This window comes from Barbatula barbatula, assembly GCF_947034865.1.
Source record: "Barbatula barbatula genome assembly, chromosome: 10".
Lineage (NCBI taxonomy): Eukaryota > Metazoa > Chordata > Actinopteri > Cypriniformes > Nemacheilidae > Barbatula > Barbatula barbatula.
In genome coordinates, this window is record NC_136773.1 from 18,364,324 (window position 1) to 18,389,589 (window position 25,266).

General features: G+C 39.0%; 2 protein-coding genes across 3 annotated transcripts; both read left to right on the forward strand.

The window, feature by feature from the left end:
- The first annotated feature begins 2,897 nt into the window (after positions 1-2,897).
- tango6 (transport and golgi organization 6 homolog) lies at positions 2,898-15,597 on the forward strand. 2 transcript variants are annotated; one of them, XM_079466559.1, is made up of 18 exons: positions 2,898-3,030; positions 3,169-3,818; positions 4,112-4,228; positions 4,319-4,475; positions 4,918-5,027; positions 5,207-5,369; positions 5,457-5,524; positions 5,626-5,738; positions 5,828-6,004; positions 6,100-6,226; positions 6,368-6,565; positions 6,965-7,102; positions 8,293-8,826; positions 9,491-9,548; positions 10,639-10,797; positions 12,262-12,413; positions 13,202-13,315; positions 14,704-15,597. In XM_079466559.1, the coding sequence occupies exons 1-18, from the start codon at positions 2,979-2,981 to the stop codon at positions 14,878-14,880; spliced, it is 3,264 nt and encodes a 1,087-aa protein (XP_079322685.1). In that variant the 5' UTR covers positions 2,898-2,978; the 3' UTR covers positions 14,881-15,597. The 2 variants fall into 2 exon arrangements, with proteins under 2 accessions (XP_079322685.1, XP_079322686.1); XM_079466560.1 differs by having other exon boundaries at positions 2,917-3,030; positions 4,921-5,027; positions 14,704-15,445.
- Positions 15,598-21,416: 5,819 nt separating this feature from the next.
- has3 (hyaluronan synthase 3) lies at positions 21,417-24,180 on the forward strand (the record flags this gene model as incomplete). Its single annotated transcript, XM_079466567.1, has 3 exons — positions 21,417-22,046; positions 23,009-23,110; positions 23,251-24,180. The coding sequence occupies 3 exons, from the start codon at positions 21,417-21,419 to the stop codon at positions 24,178-24,180; spliced, it is 1,662 nt and encodes a 553-aa protein (XP_079322693.1).
- Between the last annotated feature and the right edge of the window lie 1,086 nt (positions 24,181-25,266).

The following is a 25,266-nucleotide window of genomic DNA, read 5'->3' on the forward strand; positions in this document are numbered from 1 at the left end:
CCTTCCTGTGTCTTCACCACATTATGACGACATACTGTAGAGCAGTTCAGTGAGGTGAGCTCATTGACCCGGTTAGAACATTATTCATTACTTTTATTTGCATATGGATATGTCACAAGCAATGAAAGTTAAATAATCTATGATACGCCCACATTCTTTCAGAGCAAATTACATGATTAAGCAATCCAACATATGCAATAGACTTCTGTGCAATTGGGCTGCTCCTCTGACGTCGTGTTGTGTAGCTAACAATATGAAAGACTTAAAATGATTGCATAAGGTCAATACAAATAATTGCGCCTGGCCAGGTGATGACACTGTACATGGCATGACATACTTTATACGTGAAAATAAAAATTATCAATAATTGTTAGAAAGATGAAATGTGTAAAATCTAGAATATAAAAAAATAAATGTTGACTTCAATATCCGAAAGAAATAAAATAAGAAATTAGGAAGTCATCAAAGTATATTATCTTGGTAAAAATCACATTGTGTTCAACCAAACATGGAATGCATACAAGTTACGTTATGTGTTGAATCTTAGGGGACTCCTGGGGAGATGTTTTCAGAAAGTAGCTGCTTGTGATGTGATTTTGGAAAATTTGCTTGGTCTTGTCCCAGTCAATCTTGTGATGGCAGCCCCACCATAGCAGTTGGGGCTTTGAAGTTAATAAATGACCTGTTTTTGTCATGTCCAAAACATCCAGGGGGCTGCCACAATTGACCTTTGCATTTACATGATAAAAAAAACTTTCTAATGCAGAATATCAATGATGCGCTTGAATTAATATTAATGAATTAAAATGTTATGTATTTATTTGTAATATTCATATTTTTGAAAACACAAAGATGTACAGGTATTGACTGGACAACTGCTAAAATGATATGAAACGACGTAAAAAGTTGTGACAGGTTACACAAATTATATCAGTTTAGTTCTGAAAATTCACCAGAGCAAGTGTTTATATTGTCGTTCACAAAAACAGCCTAATCTTAAAGCTTATTAATTGGCTGTTAACGAAAAGATGAAAAAGTGAAGGTCTAAAATGCTTCATATGAAAGAGGAAGCAAGGAAGTAAATATTCATTACTGTTTCCTCATAGATTCGGATTTCCCCAGTGATGGATACAGGTAAGCAGCCTATAAATTTCGTCTTTCCAAAGCAGAGCAACAATAGTCCTGTGGCCCGACACAAGCTGAGCAGTAGCCTATATTTCAGCATTACTGAGGGTCAGTTCAGAATTAGAAAATGCCTGAACAGAAGTGGGTGAGTAATCTTTTTGTACATATAATATATTCTTTCGGTTTTTTAAGTATTATTAAAGATATCTCACTGACATCACTCTATAATTAACAATTTTACGTCTTTTTATGTTGCAGATTTTACTGTTCTGTGGATTACTTTTCTGCTTCTTTTCGGAGAACAACGGAGAAAGAAGACGTCAACCATGTTTTAATGAGAATGACCATGGATTCATGAAAGTCCATCAAAAGATGCTTCGCGCCCATGATGCGCACAGTCACCCGCATAAACGTGCCGTCGGTCATACGGCGAGCACCTGCAAAGATTTCTTGAGCGAGCTTTCCGCTGGGCGCTCATCACAAGAACTCAGTCGTCGCTCACTCGCCCCCTGGCGGACGAGGTAAGAATCGCTTACTTTACGGAGTTGGGATGGGGTACTGTGATGGTAAAGCTGCAAACCGCACCTTTTTGTTGGCATTAAGAATAAAGACATAATCTGTTATTAAACAAAAACACGTTTCCTGTTAAAAACGGGGTTCTTCCCCAACCTGAAGCGTTAAGTTTGTCTTACTGATTTAAAATGTAAAGAAATGTAAAGAAAATAAGTTAAGTTTCAAACAGAGATGTTGATAGAAAGGAAAAGTTGCAGAATGCGGCCTTAAGATCCACTGATTTTTCTACTGTACTATAAAAATTATTAATACAAAATCGTAAGATCTACTTTGTGAACCAGCTAATATCCCCTTTTTTATCAATTGTTTCAGAACTGTGGAAGTCCATGATATGTACCCCTCAAGATATGAGGAAGCAGAGTGTTTGTGTGATGGATGCATCATTAACGGAGTGGAAAACAACAGCTACAACTCTGTGCCTGTGGAGCAAACCTTTTTATTTCTGAAGAAGGTCAAGTGTCGGTCTGACCCAAGCAAATACTCTATTGAGTATAAAAACGTGAATGTGCGAGTAGCATGCACCTGCGCGGTCCCTAGGTCGTAATCTCTTATAGAGAAAAATACCTACCCAAACTGTAGAGATTTATCTCATTGTGTCGTGTTTGTTATAAAATGCAATTGTTGTAAGTTACTTACTTTGTTCTATATGCTTATATCGATAAGCCCGAATGTTGTGCATGTGTCACATGATTTATTTTTAAGATTATAACTTGTTGAATTAAGATATTTGTATTATTGTAAAACACTATTTTATGTTGTATTGTTATTTATTTATATAATAATTTATTTACTATTTATTGAAGTTGTATATAGATTATGCAAACAGATTATGGACTTTTATTTGATATATATATTTGATATATATTTATATATATTTTTATACACTTTATATCAGGTGTAGAACTCAATTCACTCACTGTCAGTGACATGAATGGTGAAATAAGTTGGTGTTTTAAGTGATAATAGTGAAATGTGTTGAAATGTTTTGTTCTCCTGAACCTTGTCATTTGGAGTGATTGTATCACATTGATAAATAAATAAATCAAATATGCATTATTAATTTTTTTTATTCATTCATCCATTTTTCCAATTCTTGCACTCTTCTGAATAATTCTAAACACTGTAGAGACTTTTTAATCTTTTTTGCGCTTTGGCTTCGAACGAGTCAATATGTCAGACCTTTATTTTGAAAATGCTTCTCTCCTCGTAGCCATGACGTTCAAAAATCGCGCTAACTGTGTTGCTACACATTGTAGCGTGGGAAAATATCTTTGGAAAAAATGACTAAAGCATTATTAAAGTCCCTTGGTATTTTAACCAACCCTATACGAGGTAAGTGATATATTATATATAGAACTGTTGGTCAATAACTCGGTCAAATAATTATATTAGACAACTTTCCAACTGTTGTTGGTTAAATTACGCCCGTTTAATGTAGTTGTCTACACTCACGACGTACCTCTTTTCTAGAAGCTCACGCGAGCGATGGTGAAAGCACGCAAACGAGACTTATATCAGCTCTTCAGAGGAACCTGTCAGAGCTTCATAAGCACCTGTCAGCGGGTGGAGACCTAGAAGAAGCCCGTCCACTGCTGGAGGACGTCAGGAGAGAGATCACATGGGTGTACAACGATACTGTTGACGTAACTTGGAATTTTGTCCAGGAGCTTCTTCTCCTCCTGCTTTGCCTGGCACGTCACCTCACCCTTCTCCTGGATGCCTTTCAGCTAAATCCTGCAGTACCAACTTCAGGCACCCCTGAGGCCGCCCCACCTCTGCCTCCAGATGTGCTTAGTGTGGATCAGCAGAAAACACTGGCCTCTGTGCTGCAGTTTGTGGTCACCCTGGGGCTCTGCCCGTATTTGGCACCTGGTGTTGGGGTGCCACTGGGGCTGAGGTCGGCATTTGGGGTCACAGTGGAGGGAGCAGTGCGTCAGGACGTGGCCCCTGCAGGGGAACGTCGTTTGCTTATCACAACTAATGTTTTGCTAGAGGTGTCTACCCTGTCTTCTTTAGCAACTCCTGTTTTTACACGCCACCTAGGTGACATCATGGCAGCTCTGTGTCAGTTAGCGTATAGACCACATCGTCCAGAAGGAGATGGCACAAAGAGCAACAAGGTTTTTTAATTTTACGATTCAAATAATGTAATAATACGAAAGCAAAATTACTTTGTATGTTTAGGATTTTCACAGTCGTGGGCAGAATATTAAATATGTGATTCCAGTCATGGAATAGAATGTAATATACATTTTTCAAATTTTTAATGTGTCTGGTTCCTTTAAATGAATGATCTAGTAATAACATATCTGAGAAAAGTAATGAACAAAAAGTCAATTTTATCAACATTTCTGCTCTCATACTGGCCAAAACTATTTATTGAATCAGTATCATCCGGTTTGGTCTGTGACAGGGACTGACAGTAGAGGAGCGCAAATCCTGCAGAGAAGCACTTCACAATCTTTTAGGAAAAGTGTACCAGCCAATTGTCATCAAGGAACTGCTGATTCTCCAAGGAGGTCCTAAACAGGTGTGGTTTGCCCACCAATTTTCTAAACTTTAAATGCTTTGTAATATCCTTGAATGTGAATCAGTGGTATACTTTGTGTGTCTGCTATAGGCGTCTTCAGATTCCAGAGGTGGAAGTGGCGGAGCTAAAGGTCTGACCCAGGCAACCGCATGGCTGAGACGTCTTTGTGGGCAGCTGCTCTCTGACAGGTTAATGCAACCTTATGGGGTCCAAGCAGTGGCGAGGGCAATCCTGGAGGGGCCCGGAGGTAAGAAGGAATAAAACTTGGGAAAGTGTACAGAACCGTTCATAGAAACATCTATTGATGTAAGAGGACTTTCACATTGAAACTCACATTTAAGTTTTACTGCATCATTTAAATTTTTGTGAAAGTAATACACTGAAATGTAAGGACCAGAGGCGGAGGAACCAAAGTACTGTGATGTACTGCTAAATGAGTTTAGAATAGGAGAATCAAATGTTAGTGAGTGGGAACATAATTTGCATAAACAACACAGTACCATTTTATTTTGAATGGGGGTGGAAAAATTTGTATTTTTATTCTATGCGTCACTTACCGAGACACATGACGTATAATTCCATTTGGTTTATGTTCCAAACATATGTCATCCTCTTTTTTTATTACAGCTGTCAATGTTCAGCTTGAGCTTTTCCAAGTCATTTTACCTGCGTTTTACACCTCTGACCAGTAGGTGGAGACTCTGACTGGAAGAAATGTGACGCTGTGGCTAAGATTCTTGCAGCCTGTCCTCAGCAGTCTCTCTCTGCTGAGAGTTACTACAGTCAAGTGTGTCCACAGGTGAAAAAAGCCAATATTTCTGTCATTGTACAGAAGTGAAGCTATACTGGTGTTTTTAAATGATAAATAAATCATTAATAAGAAGATAAAAGCAATAGTCAAAGCTTTTTTTTTAAAGACTTAAAAACCTACAAAGAAAGTCCTGAATGCATCTAACCATAGGATGTCACGTGAATTAGGTTCTGGAGCTTCTGCATTTCAAAGACAAGCTGACTGCACAGCAGTTCCAGAGAGTTGCCACCAGAACGGCGCTCACCATGGTTCAAGATCGACCCGAGTTTGTGTATCGATTCCTGCTCGGACCTCTTTTCGCCCCCCTTCATCGTTGTGCAGATGAAAAAGGTTAGCCTAAATGTGTGTTTTTTAGAATGCTTTCTAATGAATTTTTGAGAATACATTGTAATGTTGTTTAAATGAACTGTGTTGCAGGAAATTACCAATCCCAGGATGCAGTGGAGGAATGGGAGCTGACACGCTGTATTGAGGATGTATACAAAGTAAAAAAAAAAATTAATCCTTTAGGCCATATTATCAATTCTATGTAACTTTGTGACATGCTCCCATAGTCATTTCCGTAATTGCACTCTATTTCTCTCAGATCTGTGTGGTTGGCAACAGTCCATCTGTAGTGCTAATGAAAGCACTGCGGGATGTCATCCCAACCTTATTCAGCCTCTTTTGCTTCACAAAACACAACGTGTCTCATTTACGGTAAGCACACCGTTTGAAAATGTGTGGTATACTTTTGAAGTCTGTATAATAAATATTTGGAAAAGACTAAATTGCGTTGTTCCTTACAGCACACCTTGTCAGGAGATCCTGATATGGTGTCTGTCTCACTCAGAGCTCTCAGAAGCTCTTTCACTGCTGAAGCGCCTGTGTGGACTGATGGGAGATGTGGGCGGAGTCAGACATGGCTTTCAGTTCTTACCTGGCAGTGATGGAGGGGCCATACTTGGTGTTATAGAGTCAGCGAGGTAACGGAACAGGAAATGGGATAATATAATAATATGCATTGCTTTGAGACGCATGTAAAATGGTAACATCTCTCTTGTTCGTTTTGTTCGGGCAGCGATGAAGACGATGCTCTCTATGAGAAGGTCTCAGGCGAGCAGTGGAAAGTTCAGTGTCTGGTGCAGCTGTTGGGAGAGATGAAGGACGGTGACCTGCCTGGAGAGTTTTTCTTATTTCTGTTGGAGGTATGGATGTCTTCTGCCAAAATGTCAGGATTTGAAAGTCTCCAGTAAAGTATTGTTAAAATAGGGGTTGCATTTTTGGTTCATTCATACACTTGTCTTTTCAAACCTGTATGAATTCTCTGATGGGTATCTCTCTTGAAGAATTTAACAGCTGTGGCTGCTGAGCAGGAGGAGGGGTTGGAACTGGAAGTTGACACCTCATCCATGACCCTGCTGGAGCTGGAGCAGCACCTTTTGGAGCGTGCCAGTGGACACGGGCAGAGACTGGCACTGCTCCAGACATTAGCCATCATGTGTGAAGGTCTTCCACACACGCTTTTGCTCCGCAAACCCACTCAGGTTTGTTACAGAATGTTATATTATTAAACCATTTACTCCTTTGGGTGAAGTGTTTGTTTACGATTGAATAAAATAGGCTGCTATTCAAGCACATTCTATGAACTCATTTACTTCAGACGTTTTCGCAGATCATTTGTCTTTTCTGCACTGATTCTGTTGGGGGTTCAATAAGAAAAATAAAGGACATCTACAAATATCTCTTGACCTGATTTGTTCCTTTTTTTTTTAGCAACAAAGTATCTGACTGTTACTTTGGACACATATATAATCCTTCCACGGCTGATATTGTCTCTCTCTCTCTCTCTCTCTCTCTCTCTCTCTCTCTCTCTCTCTCTCTCTCTCTCTCTCTCTCTCTCTCTCTCTCTCTCTCTCTCTCTCTCTACATCTATTCATCTATAGGTGGTTGGGTTTATAGTGTCCATGCTGCAGAGGGCATGTGTTGGTCTGGAGGAGTGTGGTGCTGACAGTCCAGTAGAGAGTCAGACTCTCAGTATGGGAATGGGTCTTGTGGCCACACTACTGTCTGGAGCTGCTGAGGTAGTGAACTATAGTAAACATTTTTGTTACTACAGTAAACATTACTTTATCATTTTTTCAATATCATCACTCTACAATTTAAGTTGAGTGTCTGGCAATGTGATGAGATGCTACACTTAATGGGAAAACTATTTCTGACAAAAATGGTTTTGCATTTCTTGTATAGACGGTTTCATAGGATTCACACGCCTGGCCTGAAGACTGTGTTTGTTGATCGGTCTGGCTGGCAGATAATAAAATAACTATTTATATTTAATTTATATTAGTATTTGATTTTAGAGTAATTGTATAAAATAAACATTTTGTTGAATTTTTTTGTATATTATTCCACAAACGTTCTATGGGTATGCATTCACTTTCAGTAAATGCACACCTATGAAGGTGTTCCAGGTCTGCTGACCGCATTACAGTTCCATATCACTTCGCCAAGTTTAATCAACAGAAAGGTTGTAGTGGAGCCTATAGGCCATTACCGCACACAACAACATGCAGTTGATCTGACGTTTATAATGTCAAACTTTACTGCTAATGGAAACGTGTGCAGTTTCGTTTCAATAAACAAAGCATTTCAAAAATAATATAGAAATACATATACTGAACTTTTAATAGAAAACAAAATGCATTAATAAACCCTGATAGCCTCATGGTTCGTTTTCCTCATGATGCTGCTTACAACTGATAATGAATCTAATTCGATAGACATACTATTTTAAAAGTTTCCGTTATTTTTTACTACAATAGAAGGAATAAAAAAAAATATTATATCTGGCTTTTCTTTAACTGTAAACTCACAGGTGTGGGCACGGTCAATCGCTCTCTCACTCACACACACCATGTAGCAGTGGCTCAAGCTTCCGTGTCCGTTCACTCTGGAAGCTTGAAATGAGATGCGCAAGAAAGAAGTCCTACCATCAAAAGCATTTTAAAGATGATAACATGACAAACGTTGAAATTAAACATTTGAACAAATGTCCTGTGGTGTGGTAACCATGGTATAAGCGGATTAACTGACTCCGGTCCGTTCAATTGTACAAAAATGTATGCACTTTTGTTTCGGTTGTTCCTTTGAAACTGTTTATAATTATTGTAAATGCAATGTACATTTGAGGTCTTTATATTTTTTGTTAAATGTTTATTCTTGATCAAGCTCATATAAAAACTGAAAGTACTGCGTGTGTGTTTTCTTATAGCTAAACTCAGACGATTACTCATCCATGGCTGCATTGCTGCCACCTCTGGAGCAGATATCCCAAGATCACCCTGAACATGTCATCCGGGAACTGGCCTCTGATCTGAGAGCCACCATCGCTACACATGGCGCTTACCACCCAACCAAAACATCATCTTCCAAACCCCACACTAACCCAACAAGTATCAAGAACCCGCTAAAGTCTACTTATTCACACAACTCTAAAGACAGTCCCAGCATTTCAGTTAGTCGGGTTCACACACCACCAATGTCCCATCCCAAACACGCAACAGTTCCTGCTGAAGCCCCTAAAGTCTCAACCCACACTACAGAACCAAAGTCTGAACATACAGTCAAACAGACAGCAGCAGGTATTTCTGATGGATTTTTGCCACCCAGTAAAGAGTTTTCGGAGTGCCTTCTGGGGGCCTGTGACCCGGATGTGCCCACCAGAGCCGTAGCACTCCGATCACTGACACGTTTCTGTAAAGATGGAGATATAGCGGCATTGCAAAATAAGGACAAACTTCTAATGGTAAGTCTTCTCTATATACATGATCAGTGTTTTATTCTTTTAGAAATAATATGCTATTTATGGAGTGTACCTTATGTGTAGGCATAATAATGAAAATGATAGGTAAAACACTTAAAAACCATTCTTAGTGTTTGTCTTCCTCCTGTGGGCTTTCTTTGAGGGTCCAGACCATGTTTAATAAATGAGCTGAGATGTTTGGTGTGTAAAATCTCTTGCTTGAGGACGTATGAAGACCCTCATGGGATCTAGTTATGATGAGGGTCTTTCTCCAGTGTCTCATCTAATATTCTCTGTGATAAGGGCATCCTCTGTGTCCAGACACTCTCTAGACACAGAGAGCCATGCTAACATTCAGTCACATACTTTTACCTCAGGGAACTAAATTAAATGCTTTTCTCCTTTATTTACTTACAGCATGTTTTGATTATTGTGTCTGTTTCTGTTGTGTTAAATTCCACACGCTCCTTTGTTCACAGACATGAGCTCATTTCAATCTTTTTGTACCGCAGGCCTCAAACATGTTTTCATTTGCATTACTGTAAATGTGCTGAGCGTAGAACAAATGAAACCTTTAAAACTGTCAGGAGTAATTAGGCTAAGGAATGAATTAACTGTGCCCTGATTCTTTGCTAAGCGTTCAGTCATTCATCTCAATATGTTGCAGCTCTTTCTGGAGAACTTAGAACATGAAGACTCTTTTGTCTATCTGTCTGCTATTCAAGGTAAGATTGGATGGAGGTATGGAAGCACAGTTGCTAGTGTGACATTTTGGTATGTGTTCTGCCCCTGATGAAAGCGTTGTGTGAGGTTTAGTTAAAAATCTTGTGTTAAAAATGTTTTTTTTAGTCTATTAATATGATTATAATGATAGTAGTAGTAGCAGGAAATAACACAACTACAATAATTTAAATATTAACAATATACAGCTGCTTGAAAAATTAAGAGATTTTTATTTAAATATTTTATCTGAATTTTTTTATGTTTTGTGGCCAATCCAGTCCGGTGTCTGTTGAATAAAGAAATTAAAACTCAGGAGTGACATAAAATCATCCAACAGCAATGCGAAAGACTGACAGCATAAAAACACGCATGAAAACTTATAGAAGCTGTCACATAAAAAATGTTTTTACACTTTTCCTAGGTACATGTTCAACTATTGTTGTATTGAATATGAACTTTGCAGTATTTGAGATCTGAAACAATACAGACCATCTTTCTGTTATTTCTATTTTTTCCCCAGTTTTCCACAAATTCATGGAAATTAAACATTTGGTAGAAATAGGCTAGTTGTTCACAGAATTAACCAAAATGATAATTTTACTTAAACGCATACCTATAAAACGTTAAAATGGTTCCTTGATTTTATGTTACTATTATATCATTTAATACTGCTGCTAATAATTAATCATAATTATTTTATGAATAAATAACATATTAAATCATTTTAATTATAATTTACTTGGAAACACAGTTTTAGATGTTCTGTATATTGATGACCAGTTATTTTGCGTGTGTGTGTGCGCATGTATGGTCTGCATAAATTAGTGGATCAATTTCAGGCTTCTAAGGAATACCCTTCACATTTAGAAGGATGCTGGTTCTGGTCCTCTAGATAGAGTTTTGGTCGATTAGCTAATTATGCTCGCCCAAGGGAGCTCGTGCAACTAACACAATCTCACTCCATGTCCATATATGGTCACACAGGTCTATATCTGGACTGACTTATTCAGGCCTTAGTTTACATATCAGTCCGGTCTTAAATGCTCTTGGTCTTTATTCAGGCTGCTTCTTTTATCTCTTCTCTGTATGCAGGGTTGGCAGTGCTCGCTGAGTCTTTCCCTGAGCAGATTCTGCAGAGATTGCTGGGAGAGTATCGTACCGGGTCAAGTGAAGGTTCTCCCAAGAGGGAACGTTCTCTAGAGACACGCCTCAAAGTGGGCGAGGTTTTAATGAGAGCCAGCAGGGCGATGGGTAAGTGGCACTATACAGCATTTGATCTGTTTCTTTCTATTCGTAAGTCTGTCCTTGTTTTCTGAATAGCAAAGTGTGGTATCCCAGCACAAATGTGTGTTTCTTTATTGAGATCAGAGGCGTGTCGTCTTGGCCGGCTCCTCGAGACTGACAGACCGGGCTCTCCAAAAGCCCAACAGCTGCCACAATCGACTGAAAGCTCACAGTGAATCTCACAGCTCACAGTGTCACTTTTACACACAGCAGGGGGCATCGCTCACTTCAACCGCACACATGAGCTCAGATTATTATCTAATGACCCACTGATTTCTCTTCTTGATGTCATAAGCACGTTTAAGCTTGTAATTACTAATATCCAACCACAGTTGCGTCCAGTCCGTTGTTAAATTAATCCTTGTTCTTGATAAATGCGGTCGTGGTTTCTAATTTAACTTGTCCCTTAATAAGGAGCTTGAACAGATGGCCACAGTTAACAAGAAGCCCTGGATGAAAGAAATGGATGTTACACTTTTTCTTGGCCTTTTCTCTTCCCCTTAGATACTTTTTTTCTTTTCAAAGATTGAGTCACAAAAGCTTTTAAGCCTGTTTGATATGTGTAGACGACTGGTCATTTAAACAAGTAGACATTTGTGTCTCAATAGGTCCTGGCGCATCGCTTCAAGGAAGGTTTTTAGCCACTTTGAGTGATATGTTGAGCTGGGCTTTCCGTGGTCTGGCCAGTAACATCAGCTGTGGGGAAACGGCCCACTGGACCCACCTACTGGTTTCTAGTTCCTTAATACAGGACTTAATAATGACCTGATTTTAAGAGTAAATCAGATTTGTATTTTGTTGGTAATGTTTTTACTGGCCCCTTCACAAAATTTTATTTTTAGAAACATTTTCATATGTATCACAAAGAAATTTGTTTGGATTGAACTTAATATTTAGTAAGCTTGTAATTTAAGGCTTTAATTTTTTGTTTCGAATTTAACCCATCTCACTAATGCTTTAACATTTCTAAGTCATATGCTTTGAGGCAGAAGTCAATGTCTGGCCCACAGCCCTCTTACACTGACATTTAGTTTCTTTATCTCTAGTTTAATTTTTTCATAAACTTACGTCTTTCCTTTACACTAATACCTGTTAGTTTGATAAAGACTTTTATGGTCATGGCTTTTTGGGCTATTCTCTTATGAGCCAATAAATCCCTGTTTAGTGACTACACTCATGCTGTAGGAACGTGCTTTGGATTTTCTCAGACTTTCACACCAAGATGGAGAGATTGAAAGAGGAGTGACAACTTTAGCTGTGTGTTTGTGTGTGTTCTGGCTGGACGCTGTGTAGTTAATGTATTTTATGTAGAATCATATCTTTATTACCGTATGTTCCAGCTAGTATGTTATTAGTAGAATGTCTGCCAAATGAATAAATGTAAATGTAAATGTTTTTAGTTGTTTTAAATTTGGCACCCATTTGTTTCAGGTGACCTGGCTCCGCACTACGGGCGGCCTCTGATTGGTGTGTTCCTAAGCAGCACACGAGATGAGGACAGCAGCGTGCGTGCCAGCAGCCTATCCAACCTGGGAGAACTGTGCCAACGGCTCGACTTTTCCCTCGGAGCGCTGGCACAAGAGGTAGCAAATCTTAAACCATTAAAAGCCAAATCAAGCAGTGAAGTTGATGAGATGTTAAATCTGTTCTTTTGAATAAGTGGTTTAGACTGGAATTAGTCAATTTTAAGTCATTGTTCTCTTTGCTCAGCACAGCTGTTTGTGCGTGTGCACATCTCACACCACTTAATCTTCTCATGTGCTGAGATAACAGTTTTCTGCTAGTGCACATGGGCCGTATACAGTAGAGATAAACCCAAACCCCTATCTTCAGTTTCAGTGATTTGTTTGCTAGGATCAATCACACATGGAACATGCTCTTTTAATGCTTATTGCTTCCTGAACTCTATGCAAGTCGCTTTGGATAAAAAGCATCTGCTAAATGACTAAATGTAAATGTACTACTACTGTATATAACAGAAACACATATATTTTTGATCTATGTGCCAACATGTGAAATTTGCAACCACACGCACAGTTTGTTTTTTCAGTGGTTTTGCATGTATGTGCTGGATGAGAGAATCTACTGTGCAGGGCTGAGCCGCAGCACTGGTCCCTCATAAGTCTTAATGAATAAGCATCTCTGTCACGGTGACTAAGTAGACTGCTTATTCATGAAACATCCTGCCTGCAACAGGGTTCTCTCAACCAGTCCATCAGCAGACTGTGTACATGTTTAAACATCAATCGACCCTTTGCATCGACATTAGAGATCGACTTGCGCAGCATTGCAGATTCTTGTGGCCCAAGCAGTGCCTTGAGAGAAAAACGTCTTTTGTTTTTGACCTATATTTGTGTGCTTTCTCCTGCAGCTGAGCACGTGTCTCACAGCGTTGATAAAGACGGATAGAGAGGCAGAGGTTCGACGGGCTGCGGTCCACGTCATTGCTCTGATACTAAGAGGACTTGGTGATAAAACCACACAGGTGAGTATTTATTGATGTGTGATCAAATGACAATTTTTGTTTGTTTTTATAAACTTAGGGACCAGTGAGAAAACTATTTTGTGTTATTCGACAGAATTCAACAGATCCTAAAAACGGGGTTACATTGTTAAAATTGCAATACTTTTAATGCCAAGTATTATTTTCATTAGAAATATAAAGTGCTTAAATTGTTTTTATATATTTATGTATTTTATTATATATTTTTTTATATATATCTATAGCATTTATCAAGGTCCCGTCCAATTGCCATTGACAATTGAAAATTTTAAAGCTATAAATATGTCATCACACATTTTTTCAAGGATCATCTAAAATAACAAAAGACAAAAGTGTTTTGTGTCTGAGGTTAACAGAGTAGGTTGTCAGGTCCTCCAGCATCTGGACTGATGAGAAGCAGCTGTAATGTTCTGCTCTCTTATTTAGAGGTCACCTGTGTGAAAGAACAAACGCTCTGTCTAATCATCACTATCTCCAGACGCTCACGTTCCCACGGCCCTCATTAGACTCCCAACAATTACTATTATAACACCCACAATCTTTCTCTATCTGTTGCTCCTTGAAGTCTATTGGCGCATGTACAATTTCATTGAATAAACTTCAACTTTGTGGTATTTCTCTTATAACATTAAACCTGTTATAAAGGATCCCATGTTCTCTGCCAATCCCTCTTGTGGGGGGGAAGAAACAGTATTCAGCAATCTTAGTTATGAAAGTGTATCACAAGTACAGAATTACATCTGTAACTATATCAACCATTAGCCATATTTAACAGATGTATGTCTGATCTGTTTATATTAAAATATTTCATACCACAGAATGAATGCTCTTTATCCTAATGATAAAAATGTGATTTTAAGTGGTTTTCCGGTATTTTAAAGGAGCAGTTCACATAATCCATTTGACTTTTTTTGAAACACTGTTGGGGTCTGGGGATATAAAATCACTCCAGCATTTGGATTGTTTTCAGTTGTTCGCATAAATTGACACACAAAGTCCAGACCCCCTTACCCTGTGGGTAATGACATCTGTAAACTGGGTCTCTAGGTTTCCCAGGATGCACATTGGTCCTTCTGGTATGAGAAATGCTAGCTGCTTGGTACAGCTGTTACAGTGAGTAATGAGATGGCTTGTCCAGGTAAACCATAAGTCACTAGCTCATCGTGTGTGAAGATATAAAACCAGAACAGCTGACTGCTCACAAAAACTCTTCTGCGTCTCACCGATGTGAGGGAATCGTTCCCTCTCAAGAGAAATACTGTATTCATTTTACATTCTACGCTTGCTCTTTGTCTTCTGTACTATTGCACTGTAAAACATTTGCTTACTAAGCACTTCCTATTTGTCCTTTGTTCGTTTTATATTTTCAGGTACTTGGTGACGTTTTACTGGAACTGTATCGGGCTTTGAAGTGGGTGGTCCGGTCGGACCCGGATGAAGTGGCCAAGCTCCACGCTCAGCTTGCTCTGGAGGAGCTGGATGATGTTATGAAGAGGTTCATCTTCCCTCAGCAGAAACTCGAGAAAAAGATTGTGGTTCTTCCTTGAAAGCTCTCCAGTAGTTACATAATCTGTTTTACAGACAGATTATTACCTCTCAAAATCTATACTTGCCATAGATTTCTTTACCAGTTGTAAATGAAACTTTTTTTTAGTTTATTCTTTTTTTCAATTCTTGTTCATGTTTCTTGTCTGAGAGTTGATAGAGTAGCTTTGTGTTTTTGTTATCGGCCGCAAAGAGGTTCTCGGGCTAAAAAGCTTAATATGTGCTTGTAGACGGCCTTTTCCACTCGGCTTTGGTGATAAAATGTCTCTCTGCTTTTTATCCAGTTTTTGTGGTACAAATAAAAACGACTGGGTCGAGACACCATTGTAAGACACGACAGGGTAATTTGTTGTTCTCTTTAAACTCCCACCCAAAAGCACTGTTACCCATCTCAATAGCTTTCTGACCCCTCTTCTACTTTTAGCAGATACAATGTAAGTAAAATTAGTATTTTACTTGCGAATGTATAAAATGCTAAATTGCGTGTCTGATGAATGTAATGAAATATAGCGAGCTTTTTTTTCCAAAATAAAAATGAATATTTACAAGGTACTTTTATTATAACTCATGTCTTCTCCAGTTTAGTTTTTCCATTGTTATAGATGTTTTAAAGACATCGTAAGCACATGTCTGGATATCCAGGGTGTGTTCCTGTCTGCTCTAGCCAAAAATAACTTGTACTGTTAAACTTGTATTAAATAAAAAAACAAGTGGATTTGAATACTTTGAAAAGTAAGATAAACTAATAATAAGAGCAAAATGTGAAAAACGTTTTTGTGATAGATCCTTTTGTTTGGGAACAAGAACTCCTAAACGTTTCGATCGGATTAATTTCAGAAAATCTTGAAGTGTTAAATCGGCAACAATTTACAATAAGGATGCGTTTGTTAATATTACGTAATGGATTAGTGAACATAAACCAACAACGAACAAAAAACTAAAGCATTTATTAATCTTGCACTCTTTAAAAAGGGCTTCATGATGCCAAATAAGAAGCCATTTTGGCTAAATGTTATCATAAAACTTTAACACCCAAAAAAACATTGCTGTTTCAATAAAAGTTCTGCGAAGTGAAAGATTTTCTTTACATTGCAAAAAGATTGCTTCATATAAAAACTTTGTATTGTAAAGTTCTTTGGGGAACCAAAAATGGTTCTATGACATTGCTATGAAGAACCTAGAAGGACACTTTATTCCAATATCAAACGTTGGAAATGTTAACTTTAGTTAATGCACTGTGAACAAACATAATAAATTGTTTCAGTATTAACCCATCAGCCAAAATAAATAAATGCCAAAAACTAACACATTGTTATTTCATGCTAGCTAATGCATTTATCTGTGTTAACTGTGCACATTTTCTTGACAGATGAGTATAGCTGTCCAGTGAGATAAACTTTGGCTCAGTGTTCCTCTACTGTAAGCTGTGGACTGTTGACTGTCTTTTATAATTGCTTCTCTGGTAAGACGCCAAGGTCCTTCTCACAGTAAGGGGTAATTTTGCGTCACTGAAGCCAGGCCAATGGAACTAGCGGAGACTTTCCCCCACAACCCCATAATAACCCTTCCAATATTGCCACGAGTATGCCATTACACTGATTATCAAGCGTGTTTAACCCGGCTGTTCATCTTCGTGGTCTATATTGATCAAAGAATGCAGCAGTTTGAATCTTTTTCTCCTCTGTTTGATTTTCTCAGTCACTGTTGGACCTGCGAGATGCCAGCAGGAGGGAGGAGCGATTGATAAATAAATAACTCAATAAAGCTTGCATTGAGAGAGGGTGTGTGTATGTGTAACCGAGGAAAGAGGGTGCCTGCTCCAACAGTCCTGAGTCTTGCTTGTTTGGGGCTCGCTGCAATGCAGAGCTGGGGACAGAGGCAGGGCCGTAGACACAAAAGGACCTTGAAGGAAAGGCAGAGGTGCAGGAGGAGTGAGGCTGCACTGCAGAAGGATGTAGTGAGCGGCAGACACTGCAGCAGAGCAGAGAGATGAGGCCCACCGGCAGACCTCAAACCTCCTCACAGTGGGCACAGGTGAGAACTTAATTCACAGCTGAGGCTAAGATGCCCCGGGACTGTAGAGAGAGATAGGAGGGGGAGACAAAAAAAAGGAGTGGGAGGAGAATCTAAAGAAGAGGAGGAGGGATATGGTGCTGTATTTTGGGAGTAGGGAGTGCGTGAATTAAGTGTGGTTGGAATAAAGATGTAGTGTGAGCAGGAGACTGAACAAGGACGCTGCTGTGCTCCGCTGTAGTGGAGAGGAGCGGGGAGCAGACGCCTGGCAGACAAACACACACCGACTCGGCAAGGCTTATTCCACTGGAGGAGAGAGAACTTAACATCACAGTTGTGGGGTTGGGAAGGTAAGAGACATTTATTTTTATTTAACTGTTATCTTGTGGCTGTGTGTGGTGGCACAGTTAATGGATGAAATATGGAGTCTGTGACATGCCCATTGTGTGTGTGTGTGTGTGTGTGTGTGTGTGTGTGTGTGTGTGTGTGTGTGTGTATGTGTGTGTGTGTACAAAACTAAAAGAGACTTGAGTTTTAGATCGGGTGGGTTCATAGAGTACAAACGGGCTTCTGTAAGCTTGTTAAAAAAATCACTGCTGCTTTATACGTCTTATAATAGAAAAAGCTACAGTAGGTCTGTATGTTAACCAAATAAGTTGTGATTTGTTTCTTGACTTCTTTTTACTTTTAGATTTTAAAATTGAAGGTTTGTGAAATAGTGTTTGTGTGTGTTTTTAGTAGTACAGTTTAAGTGGTTGAGGGCCCTCTGTTTCCCAACACCCTTGTTAGTGCCTAAAGGCTCTGTGACTAACAGCAAACAGAAAAGCTTCAGAAGTTGGTCTGAATGTGTGTTGCCTAGCCAAGGAAAATGATGGCTATTTAGCTCTCCATATCATTGTGCTTTCACCACACAGGGGTCTGGTGAGAGTTTAAAAAGGCTCTGCTGGGTTTTACAATTTGTCAATAATTTGAAAAACTATTTGAAAACGGATCAATATCTTAATGTTAAATATTCAATAATTACCGCAGAAGTGGAGCCTGTTGAGAGGACAAAAGACTTGGTGAATATGATATGCTAATTTGCAAATCCACAGGGTGTTTTTCTGAGTAGTATGTGTTTCTTCAAGAGGATTAGGCTAACATTTAAAAACTAAAATAATATTTTCTTTATATAAAATAACAATTAAATTACTAAAACACAAGTGATACATCATTTTTGTGGTCTTTAGCATGAGAGTTGCACGTTCTAAATCTCAGGAAGCGCCCCCTAGTGGCAGTGACTGATGTGTCCTCTGTTTGACTTAATGTATGATTTATGGTATTGCTTCTCAGTTTGGTTTTGTTACAAGACCAAGATTTTTACATTAGATCTAACATTAGGGACCCGATAATGTGCAATCATAAGACATTAGAACAAAAAATACAATACATTTGTTAGCCCTTTCACACAGTAGAGGTCACTAAACCTATTCAAAAAGCCATTTCTTGTTTACGCATAGTTATATGTTAAAAAAGTTTAAATCTTGTTTTTGAGCAATGAAACACAGAAAAAACAATCCTCACTAAGGTTGTCATCATTTATGTATTAAGTTATATGTATATACAAGCTAATAATGTTACCTTAGTTTGTGTTTCTAAATGTTTTGCTTTCCTGTGGCTCGGTGGTTAGAGCAAGGCGCTAGCAACGCCAAGGTCATGGGTTTGATCCCAGTGGATTGCACATAGTCAGAAAGAAATGTATAGTGCAAAGCAGTCGCTTAGGATAAAAGCATCTGCCAAATGCATAAATGTGTTTTGTATTTAAGTGGTGTTTAACTTATAATTTGCCATTGTCTAAGAAATGTCAATGGTCTCTACAGCTCACATAATTAAATGTATTTGTTAACTTCATATATTAGGAAACAGAACAGAGTTACAGTTGCATTATATCAGGACTGTAGATCATTTCAGTGTGGTTTAGTGAGATTTTGAGAATAGTGAGCATTAGTGGACTTTTAGATGATTAATTTGACTGATAAGGAGCATTGTTTTCCACCAAAGTGAAGAAAGAACTTTAAAATTTGTTGTGCTTTATCGGTCTTAACTTGCCCATACACAAACTTTATGTTTTGCCTTCCAGCCATTCATCTGACTTCCACTCACCTGGTGCTCTCCCTCAACAGTCCTGGTGGTTTCCAGACCCCCTTCATTCCTCTTCCACCCCCTCTGTCATACATCTCCCATCCAAAGTTGTCATTCCATCGGTCCCTTACCTAAGAACACAGCCAGTTCTCTCAATGCAACATTAGCACCCCAGCCTGTTATGCACCTGTGATCTCAAACTTCTGGATTCTGCGTGCTGCGTGCTGCTGTTTCATCTGCAACCACCTGCCATGCTCACCCCTGTACCATCAAATCTGACAACGTCTCTCTCCAACTTCTCTGTGAATCATAGTCAGTTTGGATTACTGAATTGAGCTGGTAACACAGATGGGAGGGGATCTCCCATCATTTGTAATTGTATTAATTAAGCTGCCGTTCGATACAGTATTTAAGGATTCGGGATCTGAGATTATCTCATTTATCTCTTCTCTGGACATCTCATCATGAAGACAGTGAGTAAAGATTGACCTCTGACCTCTTTTGGAAACCCTGTCAATTTTTAAATTGTGCACTAATAGGAATGGGACGTTACCAACAGTTTACAATTAATGGTTAAGTATGAACAAAATCTGAAAATAAGATATTGTGATGTAATTGTGCTGGAATTTTGGAATTTCTCTCTTTAAGTGATCCTTAAGAGTGATCAAAGGTGATGGTGTTTATTTATTCGTTTTTTCTTTATTTTATGTACGCTGTTTAATCTTTCGTCACACATGTGGTAGTTTGTTTGGGGAACTGAGGGGTGGTTGACATTCTTTTAAGTTTGATATGGGTGCCCTCTTCGCCCCGTCCTTTTAAGCTCAGTCTCCGGAGGAAGAATCCCTCTAATTAGGGTCAAACATGTCACTCAATATCTGCCTCCTGTCTAGAACCCTCGGGCTCTATATTCTGTTTGTATTTGCTCTTTACATCACAAGGAAATGTACAGTGTAGGTCCAGGGAAAGACGATTAAACTCTTACAAGAACAATAAAGCAATGTATTGTATTTATGGCAGAACAAATGTGCCTATTTAGTAAAAGAAATGCATGCATTTTATATATGTAAAAAATGCTATACTTTCAAAAGCGTAATTTTTACTTGGAATAATCGGATTTAAAACATAAAATCGCAGCTGTAAATGTCTCTGGGAATGCAAACAGTCAGTTACTGTGGCGGAAAAATCAACAACCACTTCAGTGGAAGTCAGCTTTATTTCTGCCACTCTATTCCATTGCAGCACTGTTATGATACGAGGGCAGCGAGTGAAGCGGCTCTTTCTTCCATGTGAGGAGGAGCTGGAGCCAGTGGCATGAATGAAAGGGGGGATTGTTCCACAGGTTGACCACCACTGATTACCTGCCATGCTTTGACTAGTCTTTAATTAAGTCATTAACCTGAGAAAAAGAGAGAGAGAGACAAAGAGTTAGCAAGGGTTTCACGTGACGTTTGTTATAGTTTAGTATTTACAAGATCTCTGTTTTTGCCAGTAGTTTGAAATATATTATTTAAATTTGCCTCTCCTCTTCTATTAATTGGTGAATCTCACTACGAGAACTGGCCTAGACAATAGTGAGCTTAAAGGGATAGTTTAGCCAAAAATCTAAATTCTGTCATTATTTATTCACCCTCATTTGCTTCAAAAGTTGTATTTGACTCATTCTTATGTAGAACATAAAAGAAGATATTTTGAGAAATGTATGGGTGGTTTTGTGTTTGTACAATGTATATCAATGGAGCCAATGATGTTTGGTTACCAATGTTCTCCAAAATGTCGTCTTTTGTGTTTTACATAAGAATGAGTCAAATACAACTTTTGAAGCACATGAGGGTGAGTAAATAATGACCGAATTTAGATTTTTGGCTAAACTATCCCTTTCAGCTATTTTGGGTGTACTATTTTTTTAAGTGAGATGAAATGTTTTTTTGGCAATTTGTGTTGCATTGTTAAAATAATGATAATTAAAAAGCACATTGTATTATTTTGTACATCCGTTAATGTACTTTTGATTTTAATTATTTAAAAAACTTTGTGTCCTAATAGAATGATGCAAATCTAATGAGCATCATTATTGGGAATATATTCGGAAATGAGAAAAACAAAATCAACACCTGAATACACATTGGAATTCATTTCCATGATAATAATAAGAACGGTCTTTTAAAGTGCTTTATTGTTAAAACTTAAAACAAAACAAAAACTTCTTATATACATTTTCAGCTTTGGGGTAAAATATGACCTGTAAAAATGTCTTTATGAGATTTATTCGAATATGAAAAATAAAATGATGTGATCGGTACATTTACATTCAACACACTGTAAGTATTTGGAAGATGATTCTCTCAAAGTGACTTATCCATTTGAGGTAAAACTAATTTGTAACCTTTTCTCTTTCTTTCTTCAGATGCCCTCTCGCTTAGGCACTGCTGTGCGCATCTTCATCACCACCCTGTTCGCCGCGGTGGTGCTTTTTGCCATCCTGCTTGCATACGTGACAGGTTACCAGTTCATCCACACCGAGCAGCACCACCTCTCTTTCGGTCTGTATGGTGCGTTTCTATCCCTCCACCTCCTCCTGCAGAGCCTCTTTGCCTTCCTGGAGCACCGGCAAATGAGGGGCCCGTCCAGACCCCAGCACCTGCATCGCACCGTGGCCCTCTGCATCGCAGCTTATCAAGAGGATCCAGACTACTTGCGCAAGTGTCTGCGCAGCATACGCCGCATTTCCTTCCTTGGACTTAAAGTGGTGTTGGTGGTGGATGGGAATCGCCATGAAGATGGTTACATGATGGACATCTTCCAGGAGGTGATGGGGGGAGCCGAGCACACAGGGTGCGTGGTGTGGAAGGGGAATTACCATAGCGACGGAGATGGGGGAGAAGGGAGGGGCTCACTGCACTCAGAGGAGGCTGCACGGGTGGCCAGGGTGGTGCGGAGCTGCCGGTACTCCTGCGTTATGCAAGAGTGGGGCGGCAAGAGGGAGGTGATGTATACGGCCTTCAAAGCACTGGGAAATACTGTGGATTACATTCAGGTGAGAAAACATTTGATCTGTATTTTTCTCTACCTGAAAACTTAAATTAAGTTGGCTGTTTTGGTGCAATCAGTTTTGTGAGTGCACATAAAGAAAAGCTTTAAAAACTTGAAATCCAACGCCATGTTTTTCCTTGTTCTTCTTTGAGCCTACAATATACTTGAACAATAAAGTTTCCCCCTCAATATCACTATAATCGAAGTCGAGTTCAAAGGTCAGTCATGTTACCTTCCTGTCACCTGTGGTTTTGGGCACACCTGTGCGCTGTCAGCAGCCTTTAATTGTTTCTGCTCAGCGTTTGATTGAGAAAGAAATGACTTTGAAACATCTGTGCTCCCAAATCTTTGGTGCCATTCTTCTTTGTCAATTGTTGATTGACCTCAATAGATTATAGATAAAAAAAAGAAAAGTAAACTGCTGAGAAACTGAATAAGACAGAAAAGTTGCTGAGAAGTAGTGACCAGAAGTTATGTTGGGAGTATGCTCATACAATATTTGCCTTTAATGACCTATCACGGTGCCATTAAATTATCAGCATATGAGATGTGTTGTACAAAATGGACAAAACAAATGTGTAATTTTTCCGGCAAGCCTCCTTAAAGGAACAGTTCACCCAAATATTGTAATTCTTTTATAATTTACTCATCCTCAAGTTTTTCCAAATCTATATACATGTCTTTGTTTTGATAAACACAGAAAATAATATTTGGAAGAATGCTTGTAACCAAACAGTTCTTGGCCACCATTGACTACCCATAGTAGGACATTCTGTTTTATAAATGTCTTTGTTCAGATATTTTGAAGAATGTAGGAAAGCAAACAGATCTGGCACACATTTTAATGTATCTTTAATAAATCATTTTAACAAAGAAAAAATATGTCACTTGTTTAAAGTCAGACCTCACTTTTGGTCACTTTACTGTTTATTTGATTAAAACAGAAAATCAATTTTTTTTGTGTAGGTGTGTGATTCAGACACTGTACTTGATCCAGCGTGCACCATCGAGATGCTCAAGGTTCTAGAGCAGGATCCAGAAGTGGGTGGAGTGGGAGGAGATGTTCAAGTGAGATCTTTTTATTTGTTTTAACTATCAATATTAATAAAGACATTTAAATTCAACATTTGAAACACAGCTAACTCATCTGGTAAATAACCTGTAATTATAATGTATGGCCACCCATAGTTTACCTTTATCTGTTTCAGATCCTAAACAAGTATGATTCTTGGATTTCCTTCCTGAGTAGCGTCCGTTACTGGATGGCCTTCAATGTGGAGAGGGCCTGCCAGTCTTACTTTGGATGTGTTCAGTGCATTAGTGGTCCGCTTGGAATGTACCGCAACTCTCTCCTCCAGCAGTTCCTGGAGCCCTGGTATCACCAGACCTTCTTAGGAAGCAAGTGCAGCTTTGGTGATGATCGGCACCTCACCAACCGCGTCCTCAGCTTTGGCTACAAAACAAAATACACGGCACGCTCCCAGTGCCAGACCGAGACCCCGACGCAATACCTGCGCTGGCTCAACCAGCAAACCCGCTGGAGCAAGTCTTACTTTCGAGAGTGGCTCTACAACGCCCTTTGGTTTCACAAGCACAGTCTCTGGATGACTTATGAGTCTGTGGTGACCGGGTTCTTCCCATTTTTCCTGGTGGCTACGGTGATCCACCTGTTTTACCGCGGTCGCCTGTGGAACATCCTACTCTTCTTGTTGACGGTCCAGCTGGTGGGTATTGTGAAGGCCACCTACGCGTGCTTCCTGCGAGGCAACCTAGTCATGATATTCATGTCGCTGTATTCTCTGCTCTACATGTCAAGTCTGCTGCCTGCTAAGATCTTCGCTCTCTTGACTATTAACAAAGCAGGCTGGGGAACATCAGGCAGGAAGAAGATAGTGGTGAATTTGATCGGAGCCGTGCCTGTGACAGTTTGGGCCGCCATTTTGCTCGGTGGTGTGGTTTATACCATTTACTGCGAGGTGCAGGAGCCATTCAGCGAGACTGAGAAGGCTCTTCTCATCACTGGCACTATACTCTACGCCTGTTACTGGCTCATACTCCTGGTGCTATACCTGGCCATAGTGGCCAAACGCTGTAATAAAAGAGAGGAACAGTATCACCTATCATATTCTGAAGCCTAGCGTGGCCAACTTTAATGGTGCTGCAGGACAAGCTATCTGGGTTCATTTCAAATGAACCCATCTTAACCTGGTGCTGAATTATGGGTCATGTGAGTCCCGGGTGTTAGATGGTTTGAAGCGGTACGCCTACTTGAATAGTTTCAACCTGTGGCCATATCCTGGTTTTGAAACATTAGGTGAAAGCAGAAATGATGCATCTCATGATTATAAAGCACACATTCGAGGGCTAGTCAAGAACGCATAAGGTTTAGCCAAAAGCGATCAAGTGATGAGAGAAGTTAGAGTGACATGTGGCAAACTTGACCATTCAGTTAAAGGGGTCATGCTGAAACTCTGAGTTATGCTGAACGTGAACTGAAAGGGATAGTTCACCTGAAATATAAAATCTGTCAACATTTATTTAACCTTCAAAAGCTGTATACAACTCTTGCTTCTGTGGAACACCAACGAAGATCCACACAATAGAAGTCAATGGGGTTCAATGTTGTTTGGTTTCGTTCTTCAAAATATATTTTGTTATGCAGTGAAACTAGGTCATATATGTTTGGAATGAAACTAGGGTGATTTTTAGTTGAACCATCTGGTTAGTAAAGTATGTGCCAATGCTTGAGGAAGACTATAGTTGTTTTTGCAAAAAGAAAGTCACTATGTAACGTCTTGTATATGAAAATCCAGCATAAATCTGAACATTACCGTTTTATATTTTTGTGGTGCTGCTGAGTTGACAGGACATTTAAACTGCATTTAATTTATTTAGATATTTATGATATACCACCATACTATACAACTCTATAAAATGTTTACATATGTATCAAGACACTCAGTTCTCATAAATAGTATAGTTCCCATAAAGTTTTCCCATAAATTTGTTCTTGGGTTGTTTTCCATGCAAAACATATATGTAGGGGTTAGCATTGCATATTAGCCTGATGTTACAGAATTTGACCACCTTGACATTACGATCCTTTCATACAAAATTTTAAGCATATAAATAGAAAAAAATTCCCAGTAGTTATGGCAATAAAATGTTTGCTAGCAAGGGAAATGGGAATCACGTGTACTGAACTTATTTACAGTGTGGTAGGT

Bases quoted from the DNA above. Each gene is read 5' to 3' on its own strand.
- tango6 (XM_079466559.1), top strand. From the start codon at position 2,979: ATGACTAAAGCATTATTAAAGTCCCTTGGTATTTTAACCAACCCTATA. The intron at 5,370-5,456 runs GTTAGCCTAAAT...ACTGTGTTGCAG, and splicing joins TCGTTGTGCAGATGAAAAAG to GAAATTACCAATCCCAGGAT. The intron at 6,227-6,367 runs GTATGGATGTCT...TCTCTCTTGAAG, and splicing joins TTTTCTTATTTCTGTTGGAG to AATTTAACAGCTGTGGCTGC.